Source organism: Rhinopithecus roxellana, chromosome 11 (genome assembly GCF_007565055.1).
Source record: "Rhinopithecus roxellana isolate Shanxi Qingling chromosome 11, ASM756505v1, whole genome shotgun sequence".
NCBI classification, from domain to species: Eukaryota; Metazoa; Chordata; class Mammalia; order Primates; family Cercopithecidae; genus Rhinopithecus; species Rhinopithecus roxellana.
Window position 1 is genome coordinate 91,140,368 of NC_044559.1, and position 16,179 is coordinate 91,156,546.

A 16,179-nucleotide genomic window follows, 5' to 3' on the forward strand; every position below is an offset into this window, starting at 1 on the left:
TCAAACTTTAAAAAGCTCAGTGAATTAGACTAAACCCAAAACAAACCTTGGACATACAAGATGATAATGGGTGGAGGAAAACAATATCCCTAAGCCCAATACTTACTGGGAAAGTAAGCACTGTCAACACTCCCAAAGTATGTTTTCTCATCAAATTATTTCCGCTCAGAAATAATAATAGTAATCCATCAAATAAAACAGCAGAAACTATAATTGTTCATCTCACATTAAAATAGCTGACAAATTATTTTGCAAGAAAGAAGCATAGAAAAGGCAACAGGGAAATGTCTACTTTGTCTCAGCAGTCCCTTTTCCCAGATACATTTTTTTCTCCTTTTTCCTGACAATACATATATGAATAAAACTAAGCCAATGTTCTATACAAATTATGCATCCAATGAGTTCATGTAAATTATGTAGATTCATGGAGTAATTTGAGAAAGACATGAAGAAATAGGCTGAAACAGCAGGGAAAAAAAATGCAGCCAAGGCTCTGGCAAACAAAGTTTTCCTCGCCCTCACTGCCAACACCCTGGCTTCCTTTTGTAATCAGATCGATTGATTCAAATAACTCTAAAGCTCCAGCAGCCTACTAATTCCCATAATTTAAAAACATCAAGTAGCATTGCTCCAAAACAAGAGCTAGCTCCACAGTCATCATTTGTTTCTTATTTAGTATTTCATGCATTTATACAAAGTGCTGGGTGCTACCCGTAGCATGAAAAGAAATCCCATACTCACAGCAATATGTGTACAAAAGGGTATCCAAGAAGTGCCTGATGGAAAGCATTATATCACCAAGTGTGATCTTAGTGTCCCTAAATTGTCTGTTTGAAACAATGCCAAAAGTTTCTAGAAACTAAAGCAAAAGGAAACAATAGTCAAAGAAATAACATATTGATGCTCTATAAATATTAATACTTAGAGTAAAAAGAAATTATTTTAAGCATAAGAAATGGCTAATCTACCTTACTTAAATATAGCAACCACAGAACAATCAAAAATAAAGTATTACAGAGAAAGAAATTACTTAATGTTTCTGAACTTAATCCATTGACCTTCATATATATTTTCCAAATGAACTTACAAGATGATAATACCACTCGTTAAAAGGAAGTTTACAACTGAAGCAGAAAATTAAAGCTCACATACATATCTCAAATGATTTTTTTTTTTTTTTTGCTGTAAGGAATGATTATAAAAGTTAAGAACATAGGGCAAAATTGGGCTTGAGATCTAAATTAGAAACAGTTCTATGTAGGTGAAGGCACATTGGTCTTGAGGTCTGAGGTTCAAGTCCTTGCTATGCCATTTTAAAACTGCATCACTTTGGACAAGTTATTACTATTCCAATTTTGATTGTGTTATCTATAACACAGGACAAACTGTCTTTGCCTGCCTACTTCATTCAGTTGTTGTGAAATCAGTTGAGGAAAAATAAAAGACATTCATTCAACAAACATTTATCAATGAGCAACATACCAGACATGTAAGAAACAGAGGAAAACAAAAGAGAAACAACTCTTACCCTAACAGATTTTGCAATCTAGCTTTATAGGTTACTGCTTTATAAACTTAAAAATTCCATAAAATTGAAAAGACCATTGTCATTAAGCTCATGACACCTTTTCAGTAGTGAACAAGGACTGAACAAAAGGGTCATTCAATAATTGTTTATAGAGCAGCATCACTATGCAAAGCACTGGGCTTGACACTGTGAGAAACATCAAATTTATGGTGAGGCTTGGGTGGAAAAATGATGAAATCATTGGTGCTTTATGAAAAGTTTGGCCAGGCGCAGTGGCTCATGCCTGTAATCCCAGCACTTTGGAAGGCCAAGGCTGGCAGATCACTTGAGGTCAGGAGTTTGAGACCAGTCTGGCCAACATGGTGAAATCCCATCTCTACTAAAAATACAAAAATTAGCCGGGTATGGTGGCATGTGCCTGTAATCCCAGTTACTTGGGAGACTGAGGCAAGAGAATTGCTTGAGCCCAGGAGGCAGTGGTTGCAGTGAGCCGAGATCACACCACTGCACTCCAGCCTGGGTGACAGAACAAGACCATATAAAAAAAAAAAAAAAAAAGTTTATGGGCAATGCCCCCAAAGAAATCAGCAGTTTACAAATGGATAACCCATTTTGAGAAGGGTCAAGTTGATGTTTAAGACAAAACCCACAGCAGCAGACCATCCACATCAATTTGTAAGGAAAAAATTAATCTTGTTTGTGCCCTAATTGAAGAGGACAAACAATTAACACCAGAAGCAATAGCCAACATTATAGACATCTGTACTGGTTCAACTTACACAATTCTGACTGAAAATTTTAAGTTGAGCAAATTTCCCCTGGATGAATGCCAAAATTGTGGCACACAGATCAGTTGCAGATAAGACCAGAGCTTTCAATGAAATGTTTCAACAATTTTAATTTCATCAATCTCTTTTAAGTATTCCTTTTGAGAAATGTAACAAAAGATGAACATGGATTTACCAGTATGATCCTGAAGACTGAGCACAATCAAAGCAATACCTACCAAGAGGTGGAAGTGGCCCTGTCAATGCAAAAGCAAGCCAGTCAAGAGACCAAAGATCATGGCAATCGGTTTTTAAGATGCTCAGAGAATTTTGCTTGTTGATTATCTGGAAGACCACGGAATGATAGTATCTGTTTATTGTGAGGGTGTTTTGAGAAAGCTAGCCAAAGCTTTAGCAGAAAAACACTGGGAAAGCTTCACCAGAGTCCTTCTCCGCCACAAAGCTCCTCCTCATTCTGCTCATTCCTCTCATCAAACAAAGGTAATCTTTTAAGTTTCAATATAAAATCATGAGGTATCCACCTTACAGTCCTGGTTTGGCTCCTTCTGACTTCTTTTTGTTTCCAAATCTCAAAAAATATTTAAAGGGCATTCATATTTCTTCAGTTAATAATGTAAAAAAACTGCATTGGCAGAGTTAAATTCCAGGACATTCAGTTCTTCAGGGATGAACTAAGTGGCTAGTATCATTATTTACAAAAGTGTCTTCAACTTGATGGAGCTTATGATGAGAAACAAAGTTCATACTTTTTTTCTTTTAATTCCATTTTTCTATGAACTTTGTGAAATCCCCTCATCATTACCCTGCTTAAAATTCTTTAATGGTTTCCCCTTAGCTTTCAGACTATAGTTCAAACTTTGCAACTTAGTACATAGACCTTTCAAATTAGGTCTATGCCTACCTTTCCAGCTTCAACTCTTGTTCCTCCCACACAGTTTACCCTTCATCTCAGCCATTCAGGACTATTACAAGTCTTTCAGCGTACATCCTCCTCTGCAGGTAAAACATCCTCTGCCCCACTACCTTCTTTCTCTAGTCAACTCTCCAAACTCAGCCACATAGTATTCATTCAACATACCCTCTCTTAATACAATTTCCACCTCCATAACAGTTTGTACCAACCTCTACCATGATAACATATTATTAATTTAATTTTTATCTAGTCTGTAAATTCCAGGAGAGCAGGATCATTATGGTATTTTTAGAAATTTGAATCCCTAGCACATACTAGAGTGATGGTGACTGCCACAAAGTAAGCACACAAAAATAATGATTTGCTGAGGTGATTAATTAATTAATCAAATCAGAGATAACTGGAAAGATGCTGATTCCTTCTTAAAAAATAAAAATTTTACATGGTTTAAATTTGTATTGTCAAAGGTCATAAAATTTCAATTAAACAGGAGGAATAATCTCAAGAGATCCATTGTACATCATAGTGACTGCAGTTAATACCAATAAATTATACATATGAAAATTGCTAGAGTAAATTTAAGTGTTCTCACTATCAAAAAATTGATAAGTATAAAAGGTAATGCATATATATTAAATAGCTTGAGCTAGTCATTCCAGAATGTATACATATATTAAAACATCATGTTATATACTATAAACTGTATATAATTTTTACTTGTCAAAACAGGGGGATATAGAATGGATAGTTAATGGATATAAAAATAAAGTTAGATGGAAAAAAATCTGGTGTTTGGTAGCACAATATAAAGACCATAGTTAACAATAATTTATCACATATCTCAAAGTAACTAAAAGAGTGGAATCAGAATGTTCCTAACACAAAGAAACGATAAATGCTTGAGATGATGGATATTCCAATTACCCTGATTTTATCATTACACATTATAGGCTTACACATTATAGGCTTTTATCAAAATATCACATGTACCCCATAAATAAGTACAACTATTATGTATCCATATTAATTAAAAATAAAATTTAAAAAATATATATGTTTGAAAAAAATTTTCTTCTTCCCTAAAATTTCCAATAGGAAATTCATGACAAATCAAAAGCAAGTGTACCATATTTGTCTCTATTTCTTATTTCTCCTCTTATATCTTGACGTGGTTTGGCTGTGTTCCCACACAAATCTCATCTTGAATTATGACTCCCACAATTCCCACATGTCATGGGAGGAACCCAGTGGAAGGTGATTGAATTATGGGGGCGGGTCTTTCCTGCACTGTTCTCATGATAGTGAATGAGTGTCATGAGATCTGATGGTTTTAAAAACGGGAGTTTCCCTACATAAGCTCTCTCATTGCCTGCCATCATTCACATCAGATGCGACTTGCTCCTCCTTGCCTTCCACCATGATTGTGCAGCCTCCCCAGCAAGGTGGAACTGTAAATCCATTAAACCTCTTTCTTTTGTAAATTTCCCAGTCTCAGGTATGTCTTTATCAGCAGCATGAAAACAGACTAATACAGTAAATTGGTACCAGTAGAGTGGGGTGCTGTTGTAGATACCCGAAAATATGGAAGCAACTTGGGAACTGGTTAACAGGCAGGGGTTGGAACATTTTGGAGGGCTCAGAAGAAGACATAAAAATGTGGGAAGGTTTGGAACTTCCTAGAGACTTGTTGAATGACTTTGCCCAAAATGCTGATAAGTGTATGGGCAATAAAGCCCAGGCTGAGGTGGTCTCAGCAGGAAATGAGGAACTTGTTGGGAACTGGAGCAAAGGTGACTCTTGTTATGTTTTAGCAAAGAGACTGGTGGCATTTTGCCCCTGCCCTAGAGAATTGTGGAACTTTGAACTTGAGAGCGATGATTTAGAGCATCTGGTTTAAGAAACTTCTAAGCAGCAAAGCATTCAAGAGGTGACTTGGGTACTGTTAAAGGTATTCAGTTTTATAAGGGAAGCAGAGCATAAAGTTTGGAAAATTTGCAACCTGACAATGTGATAGAAAAGAAAATCACATTTTCTGAGGAAAAATTCAAGCCAGCTGCAGAAATTTGCATAAGTAATGAGGAGTCAAATGTTAATCCCCAAGACAATGGGGAAAATGTCTCCAGGGCATGTCAGACGCCTTCACAGCAGCCCCTCCCATCACAGGCCAGGAAGCCCAAGAGGAAAAAGCAGTTTCCTGGGGCAAGCCCAAGGTCCCCGTGCTGTGTGCAGCCTAGGGACTTGAGCCCTTTGTCCCAGGGCACCAGCCGTGGCTGAAAGGGGCCAATGTTAAGCTCAGGCTGTGGCTTCAGAAGGCAACTTCTGAAGCCTTGCCAGCTTCCATGTGGTGCTGAGCCTATAAGTGCACAGAAGTCAAGAATTGAGGTTTGGGAACCTCTGCCTAGATTTCAGAGGATTTATGGAAATGCTTGGATGTCCAGGTAGAAGTTTGCTGCAGGGGCAGGGCTCTCATGGAGAACCTCTGTTAGGAGGTGTGGAAGGAAAATGTGGAGTTGGAGGCCCAACGCAGAGTACCTACTGGGGCACCACCTAGTGGAGCCCAGACCCACCCCAGAATGATAGCTCCACTGACAGCTTGCACAGTGCGCCTGGAAAAGCCACAGACACTCAATGGCAACCCATGAATGCAGCCAGGAGGAAGGCTGTACCCTGCAAAGCCACAGGGGGAGAGCTGCTCAAGACCATGGGAACCCACCTCTTGCACCAGCATGATCTGGATGTGAGACACTGGAGTCAAAGGAGATCATTTTGGAGCTTTAAGATTTGACTGCCCTGATGGATTGTGGACTTGCATGGGGCCTTTAGCACCTTTGTTTTGACCAATTTATCCCATTTGTAACAGCTGTATTTACCCAATGCCCGTACCCTCACTGTAAGGGAGGAGACCACCCCTCATATCGTCTTATGCCCAATTTCTGCCTTCAAAGAAAGAAGAAGTAAAAACTAAAAGACAGAAATGAAATCCACAGGCAGACAGCCCAGCACCACACCCTGGCCTGGTAGTTAAAGATGGACCCCTGACCTAATCGGTTATGTTATCTATAGATTACAGACATTATATAGAAATGCACTGTGAAAATCCCTCTCCTGTTTTGTTCTGATCTAATTACCAGTGCATGCAGTCCCTGGTCATGTACCCCCTGCTTGCTCAATCATGACCCCCTCACATGCACCCCCTTAGAGTTGTGAGCCCTTAAAAGAAACAGGAATTGCTCAGTTGGGGAGCTCAGCTCTTGAGACAGGAGTCTTGCTGATGCCCCCGGCCGAATAAACCCCTTCCTTCTTTAACTCAGTGTCTGAGGAGTTTTGTCTGTGGCTTGTCCTGCTACAATTGTATCTAGGAAGTAACTAACTTGCTGTTGATTTTACAGGCTCATATGCAGAAGGGACTTGCCTTGTCTTAGACAAGATGTTGAACTGTGGACTTCTGAGTTAATGCTGAAATGAATTAAGACTTTGGTGGAATGTTGAGAAGGCATGATTAGTTTTGAAATGTGAGGACATGAGATTTGGGAGGGGCCGGGGGCAGAATGATATAGTTTGGTTGTGTCCCCACCCAAATCTCATCTAGAATTGTAACTCCCACAATTCCCACATGTCATGGGAGGAACTGGGTGGGAGGTAATAGAATTAAGGGACCAGGTCTTTCCTGCACTGTTCTCGTGATAGTGAATGAATCTCATGAGATCTGACGGTTTTAAAAACAGGAGTTTCCCTGAACGAGCTCTCTCTTTGCCTGCCGCCATCCACATAAGATGTGACTTGCTCCTCCTTGCCTTCTGCCGTGATTGTAAGGCCTCCCCAGCCATATGAAACTGTAAGTCCATTAAATCTCTTTCTTTAGTAAATTGCCCAGTATCAAGTATGTCTTTATCAGCAGAGTGAAAACAGACTAATACACATCTTAAATACCAGTCTTGACTTGCTCTTTTTCTTTACATCTTAATATGCTTTTACGTATTTTGTGTAAGATCTTCCACAAAATATACATAGCTCCTAACAGCTCTTAATTATACAGTAATTTTCCCTTTATCAGCTGCTGATATCTTCAATAATAAAAGGCTTTAGAAACTCTTTTTGTTGGTACATATCTGCCTTTTAAATAGAGGGTGGCCTCAAAAAGTCTCAGCTGCCAATATGGTAGTGTGATTTTTCTGTCAAAATAAATATTCATCACAGTCAGAATTATTGTTTGTCCACAAATGCTTTATAAAATTATGTGACAAATGTTAAATATACATTTGACAAAAGTCGTTAAATTCTGGAGCCATTTCTTGGAAGATGTTGGTCTATTACCTAATCCAAAGGGATCAACATTCCCAAAACAAGTAAAACCTGACTATGGTATGATAAATGGAAAAAGTTAGAAAAGTTACTTCAACTCAGTAGTCAAATTTCCCTTCATTTTTAGGAATAAGTACATCATTTCACTCCAAGAGCCAAAAAGTGGGAGCAAGATACCACAGTGGAGAAAGATGGAACAGGGAAAGAAGATGAAAGAGAACTTATACCAGTTCTTGCCAAGTAATTCATATCAAATATCATTCAGTCTTCACAAGACCCTTTCAAGGTATTCAGAATAAGTTATATTCTCCCCATAACTCAGAAGAAGAAACCAAAGCTCACAGATTTTTAACTTTCCCAAAATTACCCAGCTAATCAACAACACAGCTGGGATTCAAGCAAGGTCTCCATGCTGCCAAAAGCCATGTTTTCTCCCCACAACGTCATGACCCAGTAAGCAGAAGCCATGCAAACCTGTTTTCTTCCAAATAAAATTGACCCTTAGAAATCCAGATGCCAGGCTGGGCACGGTGGCTCACACCTGTAATCTCGGCACTTTGGGAAGCCAAGGTGGGCAGATCACCTGAGGTCAAGAGTTTGAGACCAGCCTGGCCAACATGGCAAAACCCTGGCTTTACTAAAAATACAAAAATTAGCCTGGCATAGTGGTGCACGCCTGTAATCCCAGCTACTTGGGAGGCTGAGGCAGGAGAATCGCTTGAACCTGGGAGGCAGAAGTTGCAGTGAGCTGAGACTGTGCCATTGCACTCCAGCGGTGCAAAAAGAGCAAACCTCTGTCTGAAAAAAAAAAAAATCCAGATGCCAATAAAACAAGATGTGGAATCTTAAGAAGAACAAATAGTACAGAAAAGCTTGAAAAACTTGAACAGTATCAAAGAGAGAAACATTTTGACTTAAATTCCTATAAAAAATTTATAAACAATGGTGACAATAGAGCCAAAATGCCTTTCTAAGTTTCTACAACTGATGAAATACTGAAATATCAGCATTTTTCTTCCCTGTGTCCCCTATTACCTTTCATTTGGACCTGTTTTCCCCAAAAGAACACACACATTTCCTAGACACTAGACACACACATTTCCTAGACACTAGACACATTTAAAAGTGCCATGTCAGGAATCCTTGATTATTTAATTTGGCAGTACTTGTCCATTTCAGGGTTGCTCAGTGACCCATGTTTACACTAGTTGGTAGTCTCAGGCTATGTCCTTGGAAATGTTCTATTGTAATTGCTTCTCCTGTGGCAGTCTCAGTGGAAAGAGTATAACTTAATAGAAATAAGAAAGCTTTACAAAATCGGGAAATATATAGATACATGCTATTAAAAGAGAGTAACATCTCATTTATCTGACATCTAAAAGGAAATATACTTCAAAAGGGTTGAAAAAAATCTGGTATATAGGAAAAGTCATAAGAAGGAAAGTAAGTTTGAGACCAGTCTGGCCAACATGGCAAAACCCTGTCTTTACTAAAAGTACAGAAATTAGCTTGGCATGGCGGTGCACACTTGTAACCCCAGTTATTCGGGATTATACTCGAAATATACTTCAACAGGGTTGAAAAAAATCTGTTACGTAGGAAAACTCACAAGAAGGAAAATAAGAGTAAGACCACTTAAAAAAATTATGAGCTCAGAGCAATTCTTTAATGCTATGAAATAAAGAATGAAATAAAGAACAAAAACAGAAAATGTAGCAGGAACTTGTATAAGTGTCAGGAGGGAAAAAAAAAAAAATCCAGAAGCCTGCATGAAATAGTAAAGACGGAGGAGAAGAAAGGCAGGCCTTGGTCCATTACATGCAAAATAAGGGCAAGAAATAAAAAGGCAGTCCTCTGTTTTGGGAGAAAAAAAAGTGTGTGCCCAGGAGAAATTCACATCTCTAAAGTAGACACCCTCCTCCCACCAAAAATCTATAATAGATTATTATATAGTAGGATTGGGGAGTGTGGTGGCTGACTACAGAATTCTTCTTAGGAAGGGCACCACCTATACTGAAGAAAATACCTTAATGAGTAATTTAAGGTGGGTAGTGATATCCTAAGGACACAAATAAGCAGGGGCCAAGTCGAGTGCTAAGGAGATAACTATTCTTTACTGCATTCCCATGAACAGAATTTAGAAGTCTGAGGGAAAGTAGCTAGAGAGAAAAAATGTGAAAGGGCAATGAGATGGAGTTGCTAAATAAGATTTTGAAGATTTCTAACATACAAATTGAAGCCACTTAGAATATATTGTTGCAATATAGAAATCCCTCCCTTCCATCTTCCTGTAAGTTTCTGTAAGGTTTGCTATATTCACATATTCTGGCCTACTCTGGTAGGGTTAGAGAGAGAGAGAGAGAGAGAGAGAGAGAGAGAGAGAGAGAGAGAGAGTGTCTATTTGTGAAAGGGGAAAAGGCCAACTCCAGATTCTGGGTGAACATAATGTAGAATAGAGATAGAAAGACAATCTATAAATGAAAGTAATTCAGTGGAAGCAAAAGCTTGGAGCCAGAGTTGACCCTGAAAATATGAGCTCCCAAGGAATTTGCAGAAATTTGGGGGAGAACATTATACTTGATAGGACACAGAATGAGGGTTTAAACTAATTTTATTGAGACCTTAAGTGCAAGAAGATCCCAGCAAACAAGTGGTTTTGCATCATAAGTAAGTGGATTATGGGTAATTTAAAAAATGAAGGTCAGAACAAAAGAGAAAAGAAATAAAAGCAGGCAAAAAATGGTCACTTACAGCTCTTATTGAGTCATTAAAAAGCAAGTCATGCCAAACTAATTTCATTTCCTTTATAACTGAGATTACTAGACTGATAAATCCACAATGCCACAAACAATATATCTTGATTTCAAGAAGGTCTTTCATGAAGTGCTTGAGGAGGTCCACAGAAAAGCTTTGCAAACTGTGATTTCCTTCCTCATATTATTTGCCATTTACTTTCTGTGTCTAATCACATCAACTTGGAATCCTAGGACACAGCAGAGCAAACTTGTATTCCTGCTTTGCCAAACTCTTGCAATCATGTATGCTTCATTCCACTCATTCATCCTGATTATGGGAAGTAGGAAGCTAAAACAGACCTCTCTTTCGGTTTAGTGGCAGGTGACGTGCTGAGTGAAAGGGCAGAAACTCTTAGTTCCATAGATTCACAAGGGGAGCATCATGTGTCTTCTAGCAGAAAATAAACTAATGGTATCTGAAACATTTTATATTTCTATCGGTTTTTCCATAGCGTATGTGCTTGAGTAATTTCAAAAGATACCTAGAAAACTCTTTTATACATATATGTGTGTGTATATATATATGGGTGTATGTGTATGAATAACAACATTGACCATAAATTATGAAGCCGAGTATATTTGACATATATAATGTATGCATACTTTATGATAGTTCATTGTATGATATTTCATGTGAAGCATTTATTATCTCTATTTATAACTAAGAACTTACAGCTTTTATGAGGAAATCATTGCTGTTTTCCATTGTAATTTGTACCCCATATATGTACTTAACTATCATTGTTTGAACCTCTAAAGTTTTGGATTGTAAAGACATTCAGTTCTAAATCAATGATGAGAATGTATCTCTCGGTAGGTTTTGTTTCATTATGAATTCTTATTTTATATTTAGTATAAAGCAAATAGAATTTTTGTTAGATAATGTTGTACACAATAAAATTTGAGTGACAAACAAAAAAAGAAGAAGAAAGGAAAAAATAAAGAAGCATGGTTTACACAGCAGCCCAATGAAGCAAGCTTGAAGCTCATTTCAACAACTTTACTCAAAGGGTGTTCATATTTGGTATTATCTAAAAGAAAGATATAATACTGTTTTCCATGTCATTAAACAATTTTTCATGAATAAATCTGAAAATGATATAAGGTTAGGAAAGGAAGACAAAATCGAGAGTCAAAGGATACTGATGGACTGTAACAAAAAGCTAGAATTAATAAGATAAAATTCAATGAATATAAATGTAACTTCTACCTTTACATATTTTTTAAAAAAACTAGTATCACAGGAGGAAGACCTGGATTAGGAGTAGTTTGAGCTCAGAGAGTTGGAGGTTTTAATTGTTTTCAAAATCAACAACATGACAAGGCTACTGTGATAGGTAAGATCATGTTAGACATTAAATCAGGGATGTAATTGTACATTTATGTCACGGAATGTTCACATCAGGGAGTTTGTTTTGATTTCAAGACATTGATTTCAACATTTTATGGAAGTTACCTACAATCCAGAGTGCATAGAAAAGGATTTACAGAGATGATTAGGGGGACTTCTATTTCTTGTAATGGCAAATTGGAAATTCAGTCTGATCCTCTGCTGAAGGAAACAAATAAGGTTTGATGATAAAACAATTCATCTTAAAAATATCAAATAACTAATAAGGCAGTGAGAAATTACCTGAAATGGGTTTCAGAAGAGGCAATGTTCAGTATCCAATCAAAAATAGCCATTCACATTCTAAGACAAGACACCATGAGCAAAAGCAAGGAAAATGATAGCAGAAGCAGGCACCCTGGGAGTCCAAACACCAGAGTTCTCAAACCTTCCGAATCAGACAGTTCTGCTCACCATGTCAAGTAGATCAAAATAAAGATTGAAAATTTCAGCAGGAAACTAAAAGTCATACAAAGAAATATAAGTCAATTTGAAAAATACACAGAAATTCTATGGTATTTAGAGTGGTCTGGAACTACCATATAAGGAACATTCAAAAGTCAAAAAAATTTTAGCCTAGAAAAGGGGAGACATAGGTAAGTCCCAAGAGTAATCATCAGTTATTTGAAAAGAGCCTTTTTATATTGCCTTGATTCTGTGTTGATCCAGAAAGCAAAACTAGACCTACTATTTGAAATAGCAGGGAGGCAGTTTTAAGCTCAGTTTGAGAAATATGTCTCCAACAATTAGAATTGTTCAAAATCAGCTTCACTGTTTGAGAAAACTGAGATTGCTATCATTGTTAGTGATCATGTATTGTTAGGCAGTTGCATATATTGCATATTATCAGAGAGTCTTTCTACTTCAGGTAAAATATCAAACTGTAAGGGCACTGAAGTTTCTCCACTATGATTCTTTTGATTCCAAGTAGAAGCTAATATTGTCATAAATATTATTAGAAAAATTCCAAACTGACATTTCCCAAAGTATGGATTCAGAAAGTCCCAGGATTAATATACTATGGAAGAGTTCTGGGATCAAAAACATTTGGGAAATTCTGAGTTAAGCACAGTTAAACAGGCTTCTTCATGGCAATATTTCTCAACAACTTTAATGTGCTAATGTGCATCAAAACATTCATGGGAATTTACATGTGCAGCATTGATAACTTACAAAAAGAAACAACTTTTTTCCTTTTCCATATTTTCAAGACATGTTCTACAGAATACTTTTGGGGAAATGTTGGGCTAAATAATTCTAATCTTGACGATCTCAAAAACAATTTAGTGGTTTTCATTCTACATGAAGTCTTGAAAGAATTGAGTTGATAATATGATTCATATACAAACTTTTCATGAGGATGAAACCATGAAAAACTATCATAATTTACCACAAAAGATGTTCCCTTCTCTTTGATAAGATGCCACTTCCTTTTTCATAACATACCACTGTTTTACTATACATACTTATATGTGACATATAATCTAATTGAAATTCAGGCTCTAAGTGTGAGAGAGGATGGTTAGAATTTAAAACATCTTCTGGCATATCTAACTTACTTTAGCAACTGGTTGTAGGTCCATGAATTTGCCAAAACTTTTAAAAGCTGTTTGTAGTTAAAGCTGTTCTAACTATTAGAGTAGTAAGTTCCAAAAGTTTTAATTCTTTCCTGTTGCCTTGAGCAAGTTACTTAAATTCAATGTGCCTCAGTTTTCTCATTTGTTAAACAGAAATCATGATCATAGGGCTGTCATGAGAATTGAATTAAAAGAGATAATCCAGCACAGTGTTTGGCACATTATAAAAACCCAATAAATATTAACTCTAATTTTTACTGTAAGAGGTACTTTGCTTTTGTTTGATCTACAACACCATCCTGCTTCATTTGCATGGCATAATGTAGGTGAATTACCTACCTCTGTGCCTAACTCCTAGTGGACACTCAACTAAAATGGTAGTGAAAGTGGTTTTATTCTTTATATACAGTTACCTCCTAATTGGTTATGAAGGTGGCAGTTTTCACATTACAAAAGTCCTGCATTCTGCCCTATCTCAACAAATCTAGAGTCTAAAACAGGAATTACTGGGTCATTGGAACTAGGTATTATCATGTCACTGGAACTAGGAATTACCTGCCACTTAATCTTTTGTACCCATTTCTTTTTTACAGCATTTGTTAGTGTCTGTATTAAAATATGAGACAAATGAATCTCAGAAATGTTCAGTAATTTGCCTATGGTTATTAAACAAACCAAGAAGCAAGTAACAGAAACCTTTGCTCAATTATGTCACCTACAAATCCACTAGTAAACAGCTGCTGGTGATGAAAACAATTCCCTTTCCTAAAAAGCTAAACTAAAAAACTTTTAAAAAATTTAAGAAAAAGGATCGAATTGCTCTTTTTACTGTAATAAAACTATCAGTTCAGTAATTTGTCTATGGTTACTCAACAAACCAAGAACCAAGTAACAGAAACCTTTGCTCAATTATATCACCTACAAATCTTCTAGTAAACAGCTGCTGGTGATAAGAACAATTCCCTTTCCTAAAATGCTACTTAAACCAAAAATAAAATAAAATAAAATAAAATAAAATAAAATAAATTTAAAAAGGATTGATTTGCTGTTTTATGGTAATAAAACTATCAAAAGAAAAAAATGGAAGTACAAAGAGAGGGTCACTCTAGTGTTAAAATAAGCAATAGTGAATACAAGAAAGATGTGGCCAGGTGTATTGGCTCACACCTGTAATCTCAGCACTTTGGGAGGCCAAGGTGAGAGGATCATGAGGTCAGGAGTTCGAGACCAGCCTGGCCAACATAGTGAAACCCCATCTCTACTAAAAGTAAATAATACAAAAAATTAGCCAGGCATGGTGGTGTGTGCCTGTAATCCCAGCTATTCGGGAGGCTAAAGCCGGAGAATTGCATGAACCTGGGAGGCAGAGATTGCAGTGAGCCGAGATGACCACTGCACTCCAGCCTGGGCAACAGTGTGAGATTCCATCTCAAAAGAAAAAGAAAAAAAAAAAAGAAAAAGACAAAGACAAAAAGAAAGATGCAAAGAAAGGTTTAGCTTAGCAGTTAGAGAAAATGATTTTGACAAGAAGGTTAATCAAATAAGACCATTGTTTGCTTAATAGAGTAGTGATAGTAAAATCACAGACACTTTATGAAAATGCAGATGTATTTATAGACAGAGTATAAGGGTCCTATTTCAAGCAGAAAATACAACAGATATAAAAAGAGTTCTTTGCAACCTTTTCATCTGAACACTACTAATGATTTGATCAAACTAAGAAAACAGACTGTAATAAAATTCTCTTTCTACTAAAAATGTGCTAAGTGGGTTTGTCTGAAAAAAGAAAGCATTCAGGATATCTTGCTAACTTTGTATCCTACTAGTTAATATGCATTATTTACTTGTATTAAATACATGTCTACATTTTCCTAATGGATTACTACAGACATCACAGACTACCTGTAAACATGCACTCTTTATCCTGAATCAAGAGGACGTGGCAAAGTAGAATTCATTTACAAACCAGGATAAATTTCCAAATGTCTTAAGCTTAAAGTTTTCTATTTTTCAAGTCATTTATACTCATATGTTTATTACATATTATCTATATAATGATGTTATTTATTTATAGAGAGCATAGTTATTTAAATGATGTTATTTATTTATAGAGAACATAGTTATTTAAGTGATCAAAAGTCTATAATTTTCCTAGCCATTTCCTTATAAGCAAGCCATCTTCTGTTTAATTTCCCATTGGTTTTAGAACTAACTCTGGCTTCCTTATTTTGAGGTATACATCAGTCTTCACAACCCAGTCTAGTCTGCTTCTGAAGGGGTGAAGTTAAGAAATGAGAGTGAAGCCAAGATGCACTAGGATCGACGCCAGGTTCAGAAAATGAAATTAGAAGTGAAGACAATGCCAAGGTAAACTAAGCCATCTTTTACTTACAGCTGACACATGTTGCAAGAGGCACATGACATCAATCATGTCCGCAAGGATAAGGAGTCTCGTCACTGCAGCCAGCAAGGCACGGGCAGCTTGAACCACAGCCTCCCTTTTTGGGAGAAAACAGGGGTCATCTGTAAATCTCTCAGCTGATACTTTCAGAGCTTCACCTGAAAAATACAACCCCAAATAAGTTATACTTTAAGTTTCAACTATGCCTATTTCAGAATTTATCAGCTAACCTAATTCCAAGTAAATTCCAAGACTAAGCATAATATAAAAATATTGTCAGTTGGCAATTGTCAACACATGGTTTCTCAATAAACAATGATGTTTCAAATTAACATTTTTTTTGACAAATATTCTGTAATTAAGAAGTATGATATCATTTTCTTGCAAGAAAATTGCACTCAATTGACCAGGAACATCTAATAAAATTGCTGTCAACTTCTGCTTTTGCTGAATCTCGTTTCTTGTAAAAGGTTTTATTACTAAAG

General features: G+C 36.7%; 1 protein-coding gene across 3 annotated transcripts in view; it reads right to left on the minus strand.

Annotated features, from left to right (window-relative positions):
- The window catches only part of CTNNA3 (catenin alpha 3), a 1,783,100-nt gene that overhangs the window by 1,621,132 nt on the left and 145,789 nt on the right, over nucleotides 1-16,179 (minus strand). For all 3 annotated transcript variants that reach the window (XM_030941008.1, XM_030941007.1, XM_030941009.1), the window contains exon 4: nucleotides 15,686-15,852. In XM_030941008.1, coding sequence (XP_030796868.1) covers nucleotides 15,686-15,852 — 167 coding nt within the window. The remainder of the gene's footprint in view (nucleotides 1-15,685; nucleotides 15,853-16,179) is intronic.